The sequence below is a fragment of the Chanodichthys erythropterus genome, chromosome 6 (genome assembly GCF_024489055.1).
Source record: "Chanodichthys erythropterus isolate Z2021 chromosome 6, ASM2448905v1, whole genome shotgun sequence".
In the NCBI taxonomy this organism is placed as follows: Eukaryota; Metazoa; Chordata; class Actinopteri; order Cypriniformes; family Xenocyprididae; genus Chanodichthys; species Chanodichthys erythropterus.
In genome coordinates this window covers 1,593,445-1,610,832 of record NC_090226.1, presented here as the reverse complement: position 1 = coordinate 1,610,832, position 17,388 = coordinate 1,593,445, and the positions used below count along the sequence as shown (strand labels likewise).

General features: G+C 35.4%; 1 protein-coding gene across 4 annotated transcripts in view; it reads right to left on the bottom strand.

The window, feature by feature from the left end:
- The window catches only part of sptbn1 (spectrin, beta, non-erythrocytic 1), a 113,923-nt gene that overhangs the window by 9,373 nt on the left and 87,162 nt on the right, over nt 1-17,388 (bottom strand). For all 4 annotated transcript variants that reach the window (XM_067387680.1, XM_067387681.1, XM_067387682.1 and 1 more), the window contains 18 exons: nt 15,431-16,301; nt 14,002-14,139; nt 11,819-12,575; nt 11,528-11,730; nt 11,349-11,439; nt 9,851-9,997; nt 9,465-9,728; nt 7,827-8,051; nt 7,667-7,756; nt 7,299-7,577; nt 7,042-7,172; nt 5,335-5,539; nt 4,723-5,097; nt 4,234-4,478; nt 3,995-4,133; nt 3,805-3,889; nt 1,865-2,061; nt 1,676-1,779 (listed from right to left, as the gene is read on the bottom strand). In XM_067387680.1, coding sequence (XP_067243781.1) covers nt 1,676-1,779; nt 1,865-2,061; nt 3,805-3,889; nt 3,995-4,133; nt 4,234-4,478; nt 4,723-5,097; nt 5,335-5,539; nt 7,042-7,172; nt 7,299-7,577; nt 7,667-7,756; nt 7,827-8,051; nt 9,465-9,728; nt 9,851-9,997; nt 11,349-11,439; nt 11,528-11,730; nt 11,819-12,575; nt 14,002-14,139; nt 15,431-16,301 — 4,546 coding nt within the window. The remainder of the gene's footprint in view (nt 1-1,675; nt 1,780-1,864; nt 2,062-3,804; nt 3,890-3,994; nt 4,134-4,233; nt 4,479-4,722; nt 5,098-5,334; nt 5,540-7,041; nt 7,173-7,298; nt 7,578-7,666; nt 7,757-7,826; nt 8,052-9,464; nt 9,729-9,850; nt 9,998-11,348; nt 11,440-11,527; nt 11,731-11,818; nt 12,576-14,001; nt 14,140-15,430; nt 16,302-17,388) is intronic.

The window sequence follows — 17,388 nt, the reverse complement described above, 5'->3', positions numbered from 1 at the left end:
GATCCCCTTACATCAGTTATTGAAATTTTTGACTGTGCTTTGAATACATTTTTTAATAAATATTGCACAAAATGTTCATTTAATTTTAGTCATTTTAGTTTATATACACGCAAACATGATGGTACACCACTAACCAACCATTTTGGTTAACCAATATTCCTGATTTCTGGTAAAATATCTAAATATTCTTTAATATAAACATTTATTTATTTATATTAGTAAATTATGTTGTTATTATTAATCGTAATATATTTCATTATTTTTAACTAAAATAACACTTCAATATACTATTATAAATATGATTTATATTAATACATTATATTTAATTATATACATTTAATATTTTATGTACTAATAAATAATATTTATTTATATTACCAATATACCAAACATAATATTTTCACTAAAATACTTTGAATATAATAATATAAATATGATTTATATTAATAAATTGTATTTAATTATATACATTTAATAAATTAAGATTAGTAAAAGTACAAAAATGTTTTTACTAAAATAATACATTTAATATTTGTAGTAAATCATGTTTAATATAATAATACAAATATCTTATTTATATTTATAGATTTATATTAGTTTTATACTAATATCTTAATATGCCAAATGTAATATTTTTACTAAAAAAATACTTTTAATATAATAATATGAATATGATTTATATTAATACATTATATTTACTTATATACATTTAATATATTAAGATTAGTACAACATTGTTTTACTAAAAAAAAAAAAAATACATATTTTTATACTAATAAATTATATTTATTTATATTACCAATATACCAAACATAATATTTTTACAAAAAATAAATATGATAATATGATTTATATTAATAAACTGTATTTAATTATATACATTTATTATATTAAGATTAGTACATTATTTAAAAAATATATACATATTTTTATACTAATAAATTATATGTATTTATATTACCAATATACCAAACATAATATTTTTACTAAAATACTGTGAATAATATAAATATGATTATAATAATATTGATATATTTAATTATATACATTTAATATACTTAGATTAGTAAAAGTACAAAAATGTTTTTATTAAAATAATAAATGTAATATTTGTAGTAAATCATGTTAAATATAATAATACAAATATCTTATTTATATTTATAGATTTATATTAGTTTTATACTAGTATCTTAATATACCAAATGTAATATTTTTACTAAAATAATACATTTAATATTTTACTAAATAATATGTTTAATGTAATTTTTATTTATTTATTTCATTTATATTAAAATATATTATTTATATGTATATACATATTTATATTAGTTTTCTCCTACAATCTTAATATATTAAATGTATTTAATTTACAATTTTTTTTACTAAAATAATACATTCAATATACTAATATAAATACATTATTACATTAATAAATTATGTTCATTTATATTATCATTATACTGATTTTAATACATTACATTTTACAGTTTATTAAAGTTTAGTTTAAGAACACTAAATACACAAAATATGTTCAAATTAAAAGCACAAAGCTGAACATCGTGTGACATCAGAACACAAAACTGAGGTGTGTATTTAACACACATTACCTGACGGTGTCGAGGAGCATCTGTGTGACATGTGGCGTGTTTTCTGTGAGTGTGTCGAGTGTTTTTACCTCTGCTGTGTTTCTGCGTCCTGCACCTGGACCGGCTCCGGCGTGGGCGGTTTCCTCTTCCTCTCTTCCTCCTCTTGCTGTCTTCTCACTTCCAATAACTCCAACTGCCAGAGACAACCGAGAAGTTCAGAGTCACGGTGACGTCTTACACACGCCCACACACACACCCACACACTCTCTCTCTCTTACCGTAGTCAGTCGCTCCAGCGCTGAGAAGCGTTCCTCCCAGGTGGCGGCTGATTTCTCGAACGCTTCGTGTCGTTTGATCAGCTTCTCCACCTCGTCCACACTCTGTCCCATCTCCCTGCTGGACAGATACGGCTCCTGTCCCAGCAGCCATGCCTCTGCCACGCCGGCGTCCCGCGAAAACTGGTGCACTTCCAAAACTGCACACACACACACGGGCAAGGTGAAAGGGGAAGTTAAGTCAGTGTAATTTAAAGTCCAAGCTGCCCACATCCTTTTACACACTTCCCATTATAAGGTCAGAAATAGGTGTGTAAGGTTGCTAAGCATCATGGGAAGAGAGGCTCTGAGTCCCACTATGTCAAATAGAGGGTGATGGCAGCCTTTAAGAAATAATATCCCTTCGGATCACATCAGATGGGAAACTCCTTCAGTTAAATAATAAATAATACATTTGATTTTCTATTTGATTTTCCAATTGAAAATTCTTGATAATATATTAAGTGTATTTAAAATGTTTTACTAAAATAATACATTTAATATATTAATAAAAATTATATTTATTTTAGTTATTTTTACTTGTCTTATATATTACATATATTTTTTTCAAATAAAACAAACTGTAATGAAAAATTCAAATGATAATGTTAAATTCATTTAAAATGTTTTACAAAAGTAATAAATTTAATATATTAATAAAAATTATATTTATTTTAGTTATTTTTACTTGTCTTTCATATTACATATATTTCTTTCAAATTAAAAAAATTAAAACATTCTAATGTTAATATTAAATTTATTTAAAATGTTTTACTAAAGTAATACATTTTATATATTAATAAATAATATATTTATTTTAGTTTTTTTACTTGTCTTATATATTAAATTTTAAAAAAATTTAATTAAAAATTATAATGTTAATGTTAAATTTATTTAAAATGTTTTACTAAAATAATAAATTTAATATATTAATATAAATCTATTATTTATATTAATGATTTTAAGTTACATTAGTTTTATACTAACCTTACATGGTTTTTTTTACAAAAGTATATTTAATATATTAACAGAAAGATATTTTATTTATAGTAATATATTTTTAAGTATTAATACTAATACTAATATATTAAATTTACTTAATTTAATATTTTTACTGAAATAATACATTTAATATATTAATATAAATATATTTATGATAAATAATATAATAATTTATAAATAATATTTATTTATTTAATTTTATACTGACATAATACATTTAATATATTACTAGAAAAAATATATTATATTAATATTACAGTAATATATTATATTTGTATACTTTATACAATATACTTTATAATTTTACTAAAATAATACGTTTAATATATTAATATAAATCTATTATTTATATTAATTAATGGTTTTTATTTACATTAGTTTTATACTAACCTTACATGTATTTATTTTTATTTTTTTACAAAATAATACATTTAATATATTAATATGTTATTTTTATTAGTATTAATTTTATACTAATATTAACATATCACATTTATTTAATTGAATAATTTTTACTAAAATAATCCATTTAATATATTAATATAAATATATTACTTATATTAATAAATTATATTTATTTAATTTTATACTGACATGACAGATTTAATATATTACTGAAATATATTCTATTGAAGAATTTTACAGAAATAATGTTTAATATAATAATATGAATGTATATTGAATATATAATTCAATGAATATATAATAAATTATATATATTTATATTAGCTTGATACTAAACTTAATATTACATTTATTAAATTTTTTATACTAACATATTTATTTATTTATTTATTTAATTATAATAACGTTTTATCAGTTTTATGCTAATCTTCATACAGCTGGTTTCCCCATTATTTTCTAACGGTTCATAACATCGAGTCATTTCCTATCATACTCACTCAGTCTCAGCCACTCCCATCTGTCCTCCCACTTGTCAATCATATCTTTCCTCTTGTCCGTCAACTGCAGCAACTTCTCTTTAATCTGTGGGACAGGTAAATGGACATGAAGGACTGGAACGAGATATCTAAAGATGGTTTTTCAATGGTTCAGTGGTTGTATAAGAACCTTGTGTGTGGTTGTACCCACCTCCTCTGATGCATAGTGTTTCCGTGCCAGGAGAGACTTGCCCAGCTCGATGCAGGCCGTGAAACTGTCATTACGGGCATCGATTTCAGCCTTGATACCCTGGTGGTTGTTCATGAGAAGCTCCACAGATGACACATCCCTGACGAAAAGAACAGATGAATACCTCCAGACTGATCTGGAACATCTAAATGCACACAGAACTCTACACACTAACATTCAGGCACAATATCATCACACACCTGGGCTTCTCCTGAGTCTCGATAAGGCGAATGACGTCCTCCATCCAGAGCATGAGGTCACGCACCATACTGAAGAAGCGGAACTTGTCTCCGGTATCCAGCAGTCGTGCCCGTCGGCCCTCGCAGGCTTCCAGAAGACTCCTCCAGGCCTCCAGCACCTCGCCCTCACGCCGCTGGATATCGTCGGCTTTGTCTCCAGCATATGCTGACTGCAGGCGCACGGCATCTTCCTGCAACTGCCTGACCTGAGGACACAAGCAGGGGGCAGCAGTGAGTAAAACACAGACCATTGTTCTATAGAGCATCTTAGTTTAGCCAGTAAAACTGGTTAATGCGCTTCGTTGTTGTGCAATATTAGTCTCATAACACAGGCCATTTGCGACAGAGCATGTCAAACTTCTCAACCAATCAGATGTTTTTATGCTACTCATTCCAGCCAAAAAATACTATGTGTGTATTAATATCTGTTTTTGGATCTGATCGACGCACCTGCGTCCCAAGTGCTTGGATGTCGTGCTCAAATGTGGTGTGCATCCTCTGCAAGGTTTCCACTGTGTTCTGGTCTCGGCCCAGCTCTTCTGGAAGTTTCTTATGCTTGTCCAGGATGCGTCCCAGGATTTCCTTGGCGTCGTGGTAGAACTTGTGCAGCTCGTAGGATGCGGCGAGAATCTGCGTACGCGTGTCGATGAGCTCCAGCAGATCGGCCCAGGCCTCGTTCAGACCGTCCTTCCACTCGGCGACAGTCGCGGCGTCGGCGTGGCCGGCGTTGATGAGCTCGTCCGCCATGCGGTTGACGCCATCCACGCGCTCCTGACCGATGTTTCCGGTGTCCCGGGCGAATTCACGGAAGCGTTCCTGCAGCATCTGTAGGAGAGAGGAAGATAAATACATTTGGATAATCAATTTAAGTACATTTACAACTCATTTCCATGCTGCACTGCACCATTTCTGAATATTAATTGCATCAAACATCAATCCTTGCGTTGAAGCATTATATGTTTGTTCGGAGCATTTGACAGCAGATTGTTTTGAAAATGAGGCACACTGTATGCTATATAACATAGTAACTGCAAGAAAATGCTGGACTTTTTTCTGACTCACAGTAACGTGTTCATAGTCTTGGCCGAGCTCGTGAGATCCAGCCACCACCTCTCTCTCGGCTATCCACTGCTCCAGATCGTCCACCTCCCGGTTCAGCTGGAAGAGGCGGAACCTCTCCTCCAGTTTGCCTCTCCTCTCCTCTGATAGGTCCTTCAGTCCAGCGTACAGCTTATCCACCTGTGATTGGCGCATGCCGATCCTCTCACTACGGCACAGATACACACAAATCCAGGGATAATTTTAAGATCATATTCAGAGATGTTCAGCATATGATATTATTGGAGCCAGAGGCGTAAAATCTAATTCAGATAAATTCAAAATCAATGTCAAAGTTACAATCAGATTTAGAGTCAAAATCAGATTCAAATCCAGATTTAGAATCAGAGACGATTTTAAAGTCAGTCTAAATCAGAGTAATATTTAAATCTATATTTTAAATCAAAGTCAGAATCAGATTAAGATCCAGATTTAGAATTAGTCAGTCAGTTTTAGAGTCGGATTTAACATAAGATTTATATTCAAATTCAGATTTTAGAATCGGTCAAAATCATGTTTAGAAACAGATTTAGAATCAAATTCAAAGACAGTTTCAGAGTCAAAATCAGATTAATATTCGAATTCAGATTTAGAAACAAAGTCAAAGTCAACTTTAGAGTCAGAGTCTAAATCAGAGTAATATTCAAATCCAGATTTAGAATCAAAGTCAGAATCATATTTAGGTACAGATTTAGAATTAAATTCAATCCGTTTTAGAGTCAGAGTTAAAATCAGATTAAAATTCAAATCCAGATTTAGAAACCAAGCCAGAATCATATTCAGATCCAAATTTAAAATTAAAGTCAAAGTCAGTTTTAGTCAGAGTTAACATAAGATTCACATTAAAATCCAGATTTAGAATCATAGTCAAAATCACGTTTAGATATGGATTTAGAATCAAAGTCAAAGTCCATTTTAGAGCAAGAATCAAATCAGATTAATATCTGATTCAAAAGATTCAAAATTTGAATCAAAATTAAAAATCAAAGTCCAAGCTAGAGTCAAAATCAGATTTAGATCCATATTTAGAATCAAAGTCCATTATTAAAGCCATAATCAAATCATAATCAAGATTAAAATCCAGATTTAGTTTAAGAATCAGCATAATAGTTAAAAGAATGAAAGTTCATTTTAGAGTCAAAATCAGATTTAGATCCAGATTTAGAATTAAAATCTCTGTTTCAAAGCCAGAATCAATCAGATTAATATTAAAATACAGATAGTTTAAGAATTGTAGTCAAAAACAGAATTAGATTCAGATTAGTATCAAAATAAAAAATAAAAGTCAAAGTTAGTTTTAGAGGCAAATTCAGGTTTAGTTCTAGATTTAAATGTAGACTCAAGGTCTGTTTCAGAGCCGCATATTTAAATTCAGATCTATATATAGGTTTAGAATAAATTTTTAAATCAATGACTTCACTGTCAAAGATGTCTGTTTCAGAGTCTGAAAATCTGAAAAACCAGATCCAGATTTGGAATCAAAGTCAGTTTTAAAGCCAGAGCCAAAATCAGATTTAGATTTACATTCATATTCAGATCCAGATTTAGATTTCAATGTCAGTGTCAAAATCAGATTGAGTCAAAGTCAAGATCAGATTCAGAGTCAAAATGGATTCCAGATCCAGATTAAGTGTATTTTAAGTGTGAAAGGTAAGTTTTGGGGCTCTGTACCTCTCAGGGTGGTTGGCGGCCACCAGGCCTCGGCTCGTCTTGGACAGTTGGTGAACAGTCTCAGCATAGTCCTCCACCGCCTGCTCCAAGATCTGGTGTTTCTTCAGCATGGCCACTGAACTCTGCTCATCCTGAGAACAACAACAAGATGACAACATTTCAGAAAAGGAGTATACGTAATATCAAACCAAGCTAATGTTCACTTTAGCAGTTAAAGCAAGAAACCAAAGGTGAATAGGTTAAAATCATGCACAAACTTTGGCCTTCTCTTCAGACATCATGTAGAGCTCCTGCTCGCTCATCCAGGCTTCAGCTTCTGCTGCATCGAAGTAGTACTGCTGGGCCTTATGGGCCTCCTCAAGTCTGGTGTGGCGTTTCTCCGTCTCCTGGATGATCAGGCTCCACAGCTGCTGCAGGTCGGCCAGACGGGCTCGGATCGACTCCACGTTGGGGCTGTCGGCCTTCAGGATGCTCTGGCTGCGCTCGAATATGTCGTCACAGCGAGGCTGATGGCCCTGGATCTCCTTCTGTAATGTCTGTAGAGCAGGACGTTTTAAGTAAGTGTGTGTTGAATTGCTCCAGATTTGAATCTGTGAGTGTTTGTAAATAGCAATAAACACATTACCTGGTTCTTCTTGATAAGTAACTGAACAGTCTGTAAATTGTTGCCATGGTCTGTCGACGTAGCAAGAGGCATCCTCTCCTCAACCCAAAGCTGTTGAGAAACTATCCGTTAAACATCTGCTGTAAACACATAAGTGGGCGTATTTTAAACGCATACATACAATCTCATCCTCCACGTCGCGGTTAAACTGGTGGATCTCACGAGAGGCCATGAGGAAGTTTTTCCTCTTCAACAGTGGCTCCAGCAGCTCCCGGAACTTCTGCTCCACCTCGACCCGACGTCCATCGACCTCGTCCGTGTCCTTTCCTTCTTGACGCAGCACATGAGCTTGAGACTGAAGCTCCTCCACCTCCCTCTGACGAACCTCCACCTGGTTCTCCAACATCTGGAGCAACAAAGCACAGATAAGTTAGGCTCATGCTTTTTTTTCAGAATCACGTTTAGATACAGATTTAGAATCAAATTCAAAGTCAGTTTCAGAATCAAAATCAGATTAATATTCAAATTCAGATTTAGAAACAAAGTCAGAACCAGATTCAGATCCAGATTTAGAATTAGTCAGTCAGTTTTAGAGTAGGAGTTAATATTCAAATTCTGATTTTAGAATCATAGTCAAAAATCACATTCAGATAAAGATTTAGAATCAAATTCAGTTTCAGAGTCAAAATCAGATTAATATTCAAATTCAGATTTAGAAACAAGTCAAAGTCAACTTTAGAGTCAGAGTCTAAATCAGAGTAATTTTCAAATCCATATTTAGAATCAAAGTCAGAATCATATTCAGATCCAGATTTAGAATCAGTCAATTTTGAGTCTGAGTCTAAATCAGAGTAATATTCAAATCCAGATTTAGAATCAAAGTCAGAATCATATTCAGATACAGATTTAGAATTAAATTCAGTCAGTTTTAGTCAGAGTTAAAATCAGATTAATATTCAAATCCAGATTCAGAAACAAAGTCAGAATCAGAATCAGATCCAGATTTAGAATTAGTTAGTCAATTTTAGTGTCAGATTTAACATAAGATTAACATTTAAATTGAGATTTTAGAATCATAGTCAAAATCATGTTTAGATACAGATTTAGAATCAAATTCAAAGTCAGTTTCAGAATCAAAATCAGATTAATATTCAAATTTAGATTTAGAAACAAAGTCAGTCATTTTTGAGTCAGAGTCTAAATCAGAGTAATATTCAAATCCATATTTAGAATCAAAGTTCATATTCAAATCCAGATTTAGAATCAGTCAATTTTGAGTCTGAGTCTAAATCAGAGTAATATTCAAATCCAGATTTAGAATCAAAGTCAGAATCATATTCAGATACAGATTTAGAATTAAATTCAGTCAGTTTTAGTCAGAGTTAAAATCAGATTAATATTCAAATCCAGATTTAGAAACAAAGTCAGAATCAGAATCAGATCCAGATTTAGAATTAGTTAGTCAATTTTAGTGTCAGATTTAACATAAGATTAACATTTAAATTGAGATTTTAGAATCATAGTCAAAATCATGTTTAGATACAGATTTAGAATCAAATTCAAAGTCAGTTTCAGAATCAAAATCAGATTAATATTCAAATTCAGAAGTCAGTCAACTTTAGAGTCAGAGTCTAAGCACAGATGAGTTAGGCTCATCCTTCATTTTCTTCCTCAGTATTTATTATGACTTGTTTCCCATTACAAACATCTAAAAAAATTTTATGCTCAACATTTTGAGCATAAAAAAGGTTTCCAAAGTCCTTCAGGAGAACAAATATCTGCCGGTGGGGATGAAAAATCAACTCTGATCATCTCAAACCTGTTGTTTCTTGAGCAAGATGTTGACGCTGGTCAGGTCTTTGCCATAGTCGTCTGATTGGATCTGACCCTCCAGGCCCACCAGCCATTTGTCCAGGTCGGCGCAGCTCTGTGTGAAGAGTTCGGCCTTGTTGGCGTCAAACAGACACTGGGCTTTAGTCTGAGTTGTGGTTTCCAGTTCGGTCCACATCTTCTGCAGCGCCGCCAACTTCTCCTTCACTACAGCTTCTGTCTCCGGCTTCTCTGAGACCAGCTGCTTCCCTTCCTGCAGACAGACAGATATTTATATGATAATGACTTAAAATTAGATTAAATATTATACACAATACTGGAAGAGAATATGGAATGCAATAAGCACATTTATGATCTAACGTAAGTACAACTGACCTTCTCGATTTTGTCCAGCCATTCTTTGTTGGACTGCAGTTCGGCCATGAAGGCTTGATGTTTGAGCCATTTGCTGTGCAGGTTTCGAGCTTCATCGTAGGACATGTCCTGTGCTGTCAACATCTTCTCATTGATCCACAGGGACAGCTATATAGAGGATATAAAAAGGTCAAGTTAAGCTGTATTTCTGTTAGCATTTTTCTTTATAAGAGTCATATAGGATGCAGCTGACTTCCTATACATGTCACAATGAATTTGTAATGGCGACAGAACCCAACAAAAACATTACCACAGAAGAGCAAACACAAACACACTACAGCTGGGTATTGACACAATTTTCATGATTCGATTCGATTACTATTCACATGCTTTCAATTAGATTTGATTGCGATTTTGATTCCATTCGATATCGATTATTTTGGATGTAGTATTTCAGTTACAGTACAAGGCAAATTTTCTAGAGGAAAAAAATCTCAACTAATGCTGTAAACTATACATGGGAGTCAGCTGGTACTACTATAATAATATTGAAGGTTAAATTAACTTATTTATATACAAACACTTAAATTACACTCAATGATGTTTTTATTATAAATAAAGTTTAGAATTACATAATCATATTTCTACTCCAATTCATTTTTCTTTAAATATAAACATTAAAATCACGTCTGTCATGACTGATTTATTCAAACATACATTAAATATTGAAGAACATTAAAAATTATAATGAATATGTAACGGTGCATAACTATATTTATCGTAATGTTGCTTTCTAGAGTCACTTTTCTAGCTGAATAATGAGTTTATGGTCACTGAATATGTTTTTCTGAGGTAAATGTGACGTTACGTGACATTGTTTACAAGCTGTTTTATTAACGTCTTTCCGAGGTTGAAGCACTGATTGAGCGATTACACGAGACATGATACGGATTTCAGTAAGTTGTACTGTATATTTTAACATACCTTCAGATGTTCATGTTTATTTCGCTGTAACTGGTATTAAAGCGGAGGAGAGGATGATCACATGCTTCTCTTTAACTGAGGTGCTAAAGCGATCCGTCACGCCACATTAAACAGCGCCAAAACCGTATTTATTTTTTGAATCTCATATTAAGATGGACGTCATTTGAAATCTGAGACTTTGCTTCATATCAAAAGTAACAAAGCACAAAGATTATTGCGATTTATTGGATGGGAGGCGCTACATATTCTGCTCATTCATCAACTGAAAACAGACTAGAATAATCGATTCTTGGGATTTAAGAATCGATATCGGTTCGTAAAAATGAGAATCTATATTTTTGGCCCAGCCCTAATACACATACACATATATAACAACAATTTGTGATGACATCTATTATATAATTACTAATTCTCTTGGTCCACAAATTCCCTCCATCTTCTCCATAAATTGCCAGTCTTCTAAAGTGGGTAAAGTAGGTTCGAGTTGTTTAGTTAATCTGTATTTCTACGGGTTTTGCCTTCTATTTCAGCTCACCTCCTGGCAGTCCTGCAAGAACTTCTGCAGATCTCTGTTGTCCTTCAACCTCATGAGCAGCTCCACAGCGGCCTCACGGTTCTTCTTGTGCCTGAAGATTTAAAGTTGAAGGTCAGATCTACCCTTTTATCTATTATTCCTATTCACTTTAACACACTTAATCGCATGTGTCCTGTTACCGGTCATCAATTGAGGTGGCTCTCTCCTGGATGCGGTCGGCATTGATGTTTCCATCGCTGGCAAGTCTCCTACCAGCCTCCACCACACTGTTGATCTTGTCTTCATTGGCGTCCATGGTGGTCATGAAGTCCTCCTGTTTCTTAATGGCAGCTTCCGCCCCTTCCAGGGTGGTGGGCATCTCGGTATGGGCCAGAACATACTCCTACAGAAAGATACACAACAGAACTAGATGAAATATCATCAAAACAAACTTTCATGGTGGCTTGAAGACAGACAAACAGACAATTTACCTGGTTGTTAAGGAAGGCCTCAGCTTGTTTGGTGTCTCTGAGGAAGATCTGATAGGCGTGAGACTGTGACAGAAGGTTCTGCCGGTTCTCCCACATCTTGTGAAGCTCGTTCCATCCAGTATCCAAAGCCTGGAGCCTTTGTCTCAGGAACATGTACTGAGCATCCGTCTGCCCCTGTGTCACCATCTCACCCATGTCTCTCATCTTCTGGTAGTCCTCTTCATAGTTGTTAATCTCGTTCTTGATGCCTTCGTGTTGGGCTAAAAGCTTCTCCGCCTCAGCTAGCGTGTTGGGCATGTCCTCGGACGCAATGGCCGTCTGCGTACGGGAAAGCCAGGACTGGAAATCATCCAGCTCGCGGAGGAATTGCTGCAGCTTGCTGGCTTCGCCAAGAGACGCTTCGCGGTTTCGTAGTGTTTCTTTCATCTCCTCCCAAACGGCGGTGATTTCCGCCAGCCGTCCCGTGATGGCTTTGGCCTGGTCGGGATGTTCGCCGGCCAAGCGATCCGCCTCACCGCGGAGGTCGCCCAGCTTGGCTTCGATGGCAGCCAGATCGCGTTCCATGCCGGTGAGCTTGCGTTGAAGGGCCATTACGCCCGTGAGGTCGTTGCCCAGTTCCTGGGTGGACTCGATGACTTTTGTCTTCTCACGGATCCAGGATTTTGTCTCATTACAGTCAAGATGGTAGTTCTGCACACCCAAAGCGGAGTTCAGGGACTCTTTCTTCTGGTCCACCAGGTCGCGGAACTGACTCCACCTGTGGATGAGCATCAGGTTGTATTTAAACACATGCACTGCAATACATATTAAAATTTAAGTCAGTTTTTAATTAAAACAAGAAATATTACACCATCTAGAACGTCACCAAGACTCCTAAACCAATAGGCGTAGGCTCAAGTGTCTTATATCGTTACAATCCTTGGCTCACAACGAACAAAATGCATGCTTCATTTACCTACTTTTGCGAACTAGCCCAAGGTTTTTGGCCCGATCAGAACCAAACCAGTCCTGTAAGATTCTCTGGCATCTGATTGTCAATAGTTATCAAAAAATGTTGATATTTCAATGGTCTCTAAGGGCCACCGAAACATTCTGAATGGGCGGAGCCACTTTTACTAAAATGGCTGTAACTCGTGAATGGAATGAGATATTTTCACTAAATTTGGCACATCTATGTAAGAGCTCATTCCAAGGTCACGTGAAAAAGGATGCAGAAACTGGCCACTTGGTGGCGCTATAACAGGAAAAAAACATGAAAATGGCTATCACTACTTAACCGTTAGTCTGAATGACTTGAAAATTGGCATGCAGTGTCTTCATCCAAGGTGCCATTGACTGTCTATGAGGACATTGGCACATCTCAAAAAACATGTCCACCACCGGCCAATGAGCAGCTAGGTTAATAGAGGCCGGTCGGAGCGAAACACACTAGGCCTATTTGACTCATGGCCCTAGACGCCTGTGAGCAATTAGAAAGAAATTGGAAAAATAAAGAATTAAGTATTGTGCGATTTTTTGCACACGCCCATTCGTTGCCTCTAGGACCGCCACTGTCTATCAAAACGTTTGTTTAATATTGGAGATTATTTAAAAAAACAACTTTGGAGAACAACTTTGGAGAAAAAGCTTTAAAAAGCATATATTTCCTAAGGCAAATTGCCAGTATTTACTGTAAATGTTCTTTTCCATCTATGATCGAGATGGTTACAGGCTTGCTAATTAAAACATTATACCTTTGTATGCATGTGCTTTAAGGCCATAAAGCACTTGAACCCCGATAATTGCTGCTCGCAGCTACACAGCCCTGCATTACTTGTTTCTAACTAAATTTTTAAGACTCATAATCCTTTCAAAGTAGTATTGCATTATCCCTTAATCACCAGAAAAACTAAGCCAGGTTACAACTATCTGATCAATTCTCAGATGATATTCACATGTATGACATTATTTTATGCCTAATGCTGATTTCAATTATGGCCAGTGACAGAAGAAAATGCAAATATGACCCAGATGTTTTCTGCAACATCTGTGGGTGTTTTACGACATCCAAACAGTGACAGAATATATATAGCCCTACAATCGCATTTTTATCAGACATGTTCTGGTGACCAACTATACTAGTACTGCTTTCTACACAGAGCCTAAAAATACATTTGGCAGAAACATAAAATGCTATGACTTGCCTGGTGTTGAGTTTGTCTTGTTGAGCTTTGATGTCTTTCTCGCTCGGGTGTCCGCTGTGTATCAGCTGCCTGGCGATCTGATTGACGACGGCCACACGTGAGGCCTGGTTATTCATTTCAGGCTCCAGACTCTCAAACCTGGAATGTAAAAAAATCATTTTCATCACACTATCATCAGCGTATTCAAGAACAGCAGCTCTGAATAATGAGGTTTTATCCTTGAGAAATGGAGGATGTGATATCTGACCACACTAGAGTGAGTTCTATCTGTTTTCGACCACAGGGAACTTGCAGATTTTCATTTGCATTTCTTTTCTCCAGCTGTGGCAGTAAATGATCTTAATTATGTTGGGTTGAGGCAAACAAAATTTACCGAATTATCTGTCTGAGAGACTGCATGGTCTTAAAAGCTTTTAACTTTGAGCTTTTATAACTGCTTCAAGCTTTTTTAAAATTAACTCACTTAACTCACTTCACACTTTTAAAACTCCTTTAAGCTTAAAATTTCTTCAAACCTAAAGCTTTTAAAACTATTTTAAACTTAAAACTGCTTCAAAATTAAAGATTTGTAAAGTACTTTTAAATAAAACGTTTCGAGCTTTTAAAATTACTTCAAACTTAAAACTGCTTCAAAATTCAAACTGTTTAAACTTCTTCAAACTTAAAATTACTACAAAATTCACAATTTTAAACTTCTTTAAAATGAAAACTTTTTAAACCTCAAGCTTTTAAAACTATTTCAAATTTAAAACTGCTTCAGAATTCAAATTGTTTAAACTTCTTCAAACTTAAGTCTTCAAACCTCAAGCTTTTAAAACTATTTCAAACATAAACTGTTTCAAAATTTAAGATTTTTAAACTACTTCAAACTTAAAACATTTTAAACCTCAAGCTTTTAAAACTAATTCAAACTTAAAACCTGCTTCAAATTTCACATTTTTTAAACTTTTTTAAACTTTAAACTGCTTTTAGCTTCACAATTTTTAAACTGTTTTAAACTTAAAACTGCTTCAAACTTTTGTAACTACTACAAACTTAAAACTGACTCATAATTCAAAATATTTAAAGTACTTAAAACTCTCTCAAGCCAAAATCAAGGTTTTGTCATGACAAACTTTACTCATCTAGCGCAACTTTTCTACAACTTCCATATGGCAGAGTGGTTTTGAGATGGCTGTGATTAAGGTTACAGGTTTTGTGAGTTCAAAACAAACTCCTGATTCATTCTATTACCTTGAAAGTTTCAAACATTCTGCTGGAATTCACTAAGAATCACTTTTATGCACACACTGCACTGTTCAGCATGTTATTCACCGACACAAATCAAGTAATGGCACAAAACACACCTGCAAAATGAATGCAATTTGCATGCCACAAATCCCAACTGGTGTGATAAAATGTTCACAAAGATACAGACTTAAGCTCTCACCTGTGCTGAATGACCTCAAGGTCCTCCAGTTTCTCTGGGATCTCCATGCTGTTGAGCCACTGCTCCTTCTCATCGATCCACAGTTCACATGCATCTGCCTCGCTAAACATCTTATAGAGCGCCAGGGCGTCCTGCAGAGCCTGTTTCCTCAGCCTGGTCAACTCTGAAACCTCCTTATAGCGTTCCTCGATGCCCGCCAGCCGCTCGTTGACGTTCGCAGTCTGCGCCAGTTCGGGAGGAAGGGATTGCGCCTGCTCGTGAAGGGCGTCGATCACTGGCCGATAACTAGCAACCTCGGACGACGCGTCTTTGTGTTTCCTGACCAAAGCTTGAGTGGAAAATTCATCATGGCCAACGTCAGCGGTGGAGACGATTCGGAGTGCGTCCAAAGTCCAGGCGTCAACATCGTCAGCGTCGGCCTGGAACTGGTGAAGGCTGCAGGCTTCTTCCAAGCGGGTTTTCCTCACCGCTGCCAGCTGTTCCAGAGCGGCCCACTGCGCTTGGACGTCTGCAATACGCTCACGGATCTTGGCTTCGCCGAAATGCCCGGCGTCGGCCATCGCTTGACCTTCACGCACCGTGTGCTGGAGGTGACCGGCGCGGCCGGTCATTTCGTCTTCGAGGGCACGATGTTGACTCAACAGGCGGACGGCGCCCGTCAGATCCTTACCGCAGTCGTCCGAGGACAGGATCTGCTCTTTCTCGCGAATCCAGCCCTCTTCCTCGGCCATCTCCCAGAAGAACTTCCAAAGGCGACGGGACTCTTCGAGGCGGGCGCGGCGCTCGGCTGCGAGCTGGGTCAGTTCCTGGTAGCAGAACTCCATGTGAGCCACGCGGTCACGGATGACCTGAGGGTCACAGGGTTTGTAGCCTGCAGCGGGATGGAGAGAAGATAGAAAACATTAGCGATAGCGAGAGAGAGGGAAATAGGGAGAGTTGGTTAAAGAGACCACTTTTGATCTGAAGTTCTGTTTTCAGTCTTTCTTCGCTATTATTATGTACAGTGACTTTGTAGAATTACTGGAAAAATGATTGCCACCCTTATTGTCCAATGCATTTCCAGTAATGCTTAAAGGTGCAATTTCTGAGAAACGCTGTTGAAGTTGGATCAGACCAAGCACCAAAACACACTTGTAGCCAATCAGCAACAAGGGGTGTGTCTTGGTGATTTCAAATATCAACAGCATTTCTCAGAAATTGTTTACTGCACCTTTAAATATTTTTATATATTTTTATATATTTTAAATATTTAAATTATTTTTGTTGTTTGCTGGGGATTATTTCATATATACATCAGGCAGTGTTTTTATCGTTAGCTAAAACTAAATCTGGAACTATTTTTCATTAATTAAAATAAAATATAAATATTAGATTTAAACTAAAATTAGAAAAGTTGCTTTGGCAAAAACTGAAATTAAATGAGTTTAAGTTGAAGTATTAAAATGACTAAAAGCTAAATAGACAAAAAACGACTAATGCACAACAAAAATATGACATGACAACTAAAGTAAGGCAAAACTGTAAATATAAAAATAAATGCTAATGCAAAATATTAATAAATACTATAACAGTATATTAATAATACTAAAATCACAACTGATGTCAGTTGCCATTTTTGCACTCTAAAAACTGCTGGGTTAAATATGGACAAAACCAGGGATTGGGTTGTTTTCACCCAGCCATTCTTTTCAACCAATTTTGGATTTATTTTTTTAACCAGCAATATAATAATATAGTAAAAGGCATGTTTTTGCTCACCCCAAAATTGGGGCAAATTTGTGGGGTATTTTAAGATGAAACTTGACCAGACCAGAGACTTATATTACATCATGTGAAAGAGGGCATAATAGGTGCATTTTAACCCAACCTGCTGGGTTTGTCCATATTTTACCCAGCTTGGGTGGTTTTTAACCCAGCATTTTTTAGAGTGTGGAATTTAATTAATTATATATTATATA